Raw genomic sequence first — 1,439 nt, 5'->3', positions numbered from 1 at the left:
CGCGCCGCAGCCCCCCGGGGGGGGGCCTGCCACAGAGAAGGTGCTGCAGACAGCTGAGGAGGAGGACAGCCTCAGCGGGGAAAGGGTTTTGCAGGAGCAAAACCCCGAGGCCGCCAGGCCGGACCAGGTGCCCATGAGGAAGCGACAGCTCCCTGCCTCCTTCTGGGAAGAGCCACGGCCGGCCCAGAGCCTGCCAGCGAGGGCCTTTCCAACCATCCCCGAGGGGCTCCCAGCCCCCAGAGACCCTCCTCCCTACGAGGCGAAGAAAAGCAAACAGAGCCTGGACGCTGTCGGCCCAGAGAGCCCCCCTGAGCCTGTCCCGCATGCTGGGGAGAAGGACCCTGCTGGGGTCCTCTCAGGCCGGGTGGGTGCCTGGACCTGCTGCCCCTTCCCCTGTCCTGGGCCGGGGGTGTACCAGCCCCCGGGTCCGCTGCCCCCGTCGCCCTTCCCAGGGCTGGGGCTGTGGAGGAAGAGTGCGGCCGCACTGCCGGCAGAGGTGCCTCGCTTCTGCAAGGAGGCCGATGGCACGGGGCAGAAACTCTACAGGCCCGTGGTTTTGAAACCCATCCCCACCAAGCCCGCCATCCCCCCGCCGATCTTCAATGTTTTTGGCTATCTTTAGCTGCGGGGGGTGGGTGTCAGAGTCACGCTGAACATGACCGCTCTTGAGAGTGAATTGAAACGTCCGGTGGGGCACCAGGCGTGAGCTGCTGGCAGCGTGGAGCGGTGGGAGGAAGGAGGCCTGTGATTGCACCTTCTTCCTCAGGGACAGGTTGGGGCGAATTAGTAACTGTTGAGAAGCTATTTGGGCTCCACTCTCCTCTCTGTACATGGGTGTAAATCAGCAATAAGCCTTATGAAGCCGGTGGCACAGAGCATGAGGCAAACCAGGGCTCTTCCATCGATGGGTATTGTCTGAGCCGCGGCGAGTGCGGCTGTGGGCCATTCATAGCCGCATTTATAACACCTAGGAGACCTCCTCCATGTGGGAACATCTTTCGGGGCTTGCCCTGCAGCAGCAGCAGCGAAATGAAATGAATTAAATCCATTCAAAGAGTTTTTGTACTTTAAAGTAATTCCAGAGAAGTCAAGATATTCAGGTCACTTCCTTTTTGCGTGCAAGAGACTGGAAGGACAGTATTGAATGTAGAAACCACACTTGTGAATTGATCTAAGCTCTTCTTGTATGTAAATACTGAGAGAATTAAAAGAAAAAATTAAGGAAAGAAAGGATGTAATTTTACTTTGGTGATTCTGCAAGTGCAGTCTGTTTATTTTTTGCCCCACTGGCTAGACACAGGTTTAATTTGCAATGGGTAGCTAGATATGAGGGCTGAAATCTCTGCCTATTCAGAGTGATGTAAATCAAAAGTAATTCTTCTGGTGCTGGGAAATTAGCTAGTTTAGCTGGTGCAAATGGAAGCAGGATGAATTTCCAC

General features: G+C 55.7%; 1 protein-coding gene across 1 annotated transcript in view; it reads left to right on the top strand.

Annotated features, from left to right (window-relative positions):
- Positions 1–622, top strand: part of FAM181A (family with sequence similarity 181, member A) — an 896-nt gene extending 274 nt beyond the window's left edge. Inside the window, 1 exon segment of the mRNA XM_009695963.1 lies at positions 1–622. This exon segment is cut by the window's left edge and continues 37 nt beyond it. Coding sequence (XP_009694265.1) covers positions 1–622 — 622 coding nt within the window.
- Positions 623–1,439: the final 817 nt, after the last annotated feature.

The sequence above is a fragment of the Cariama cristata genome, unplaced genomic scaffold (assembly GCF_000690535.1).
Source record: "Cariama cristata isolate BGI_N322 unplaced genomic scaffold, ASM69053v1 scaffold9032, whole genome shotgun sequence".
Lineage (NCBI taxonomy): Eukaryota > Metazoa > Chordata > Aves > Cariamiformes > Cariamidae > Cariama > Cariama cristata.
The sequence above is the reverse complement of the archived record's forward strand: the minus strand, read 5'-3'. Positions and strand labels throughout refer to the sequence as shown.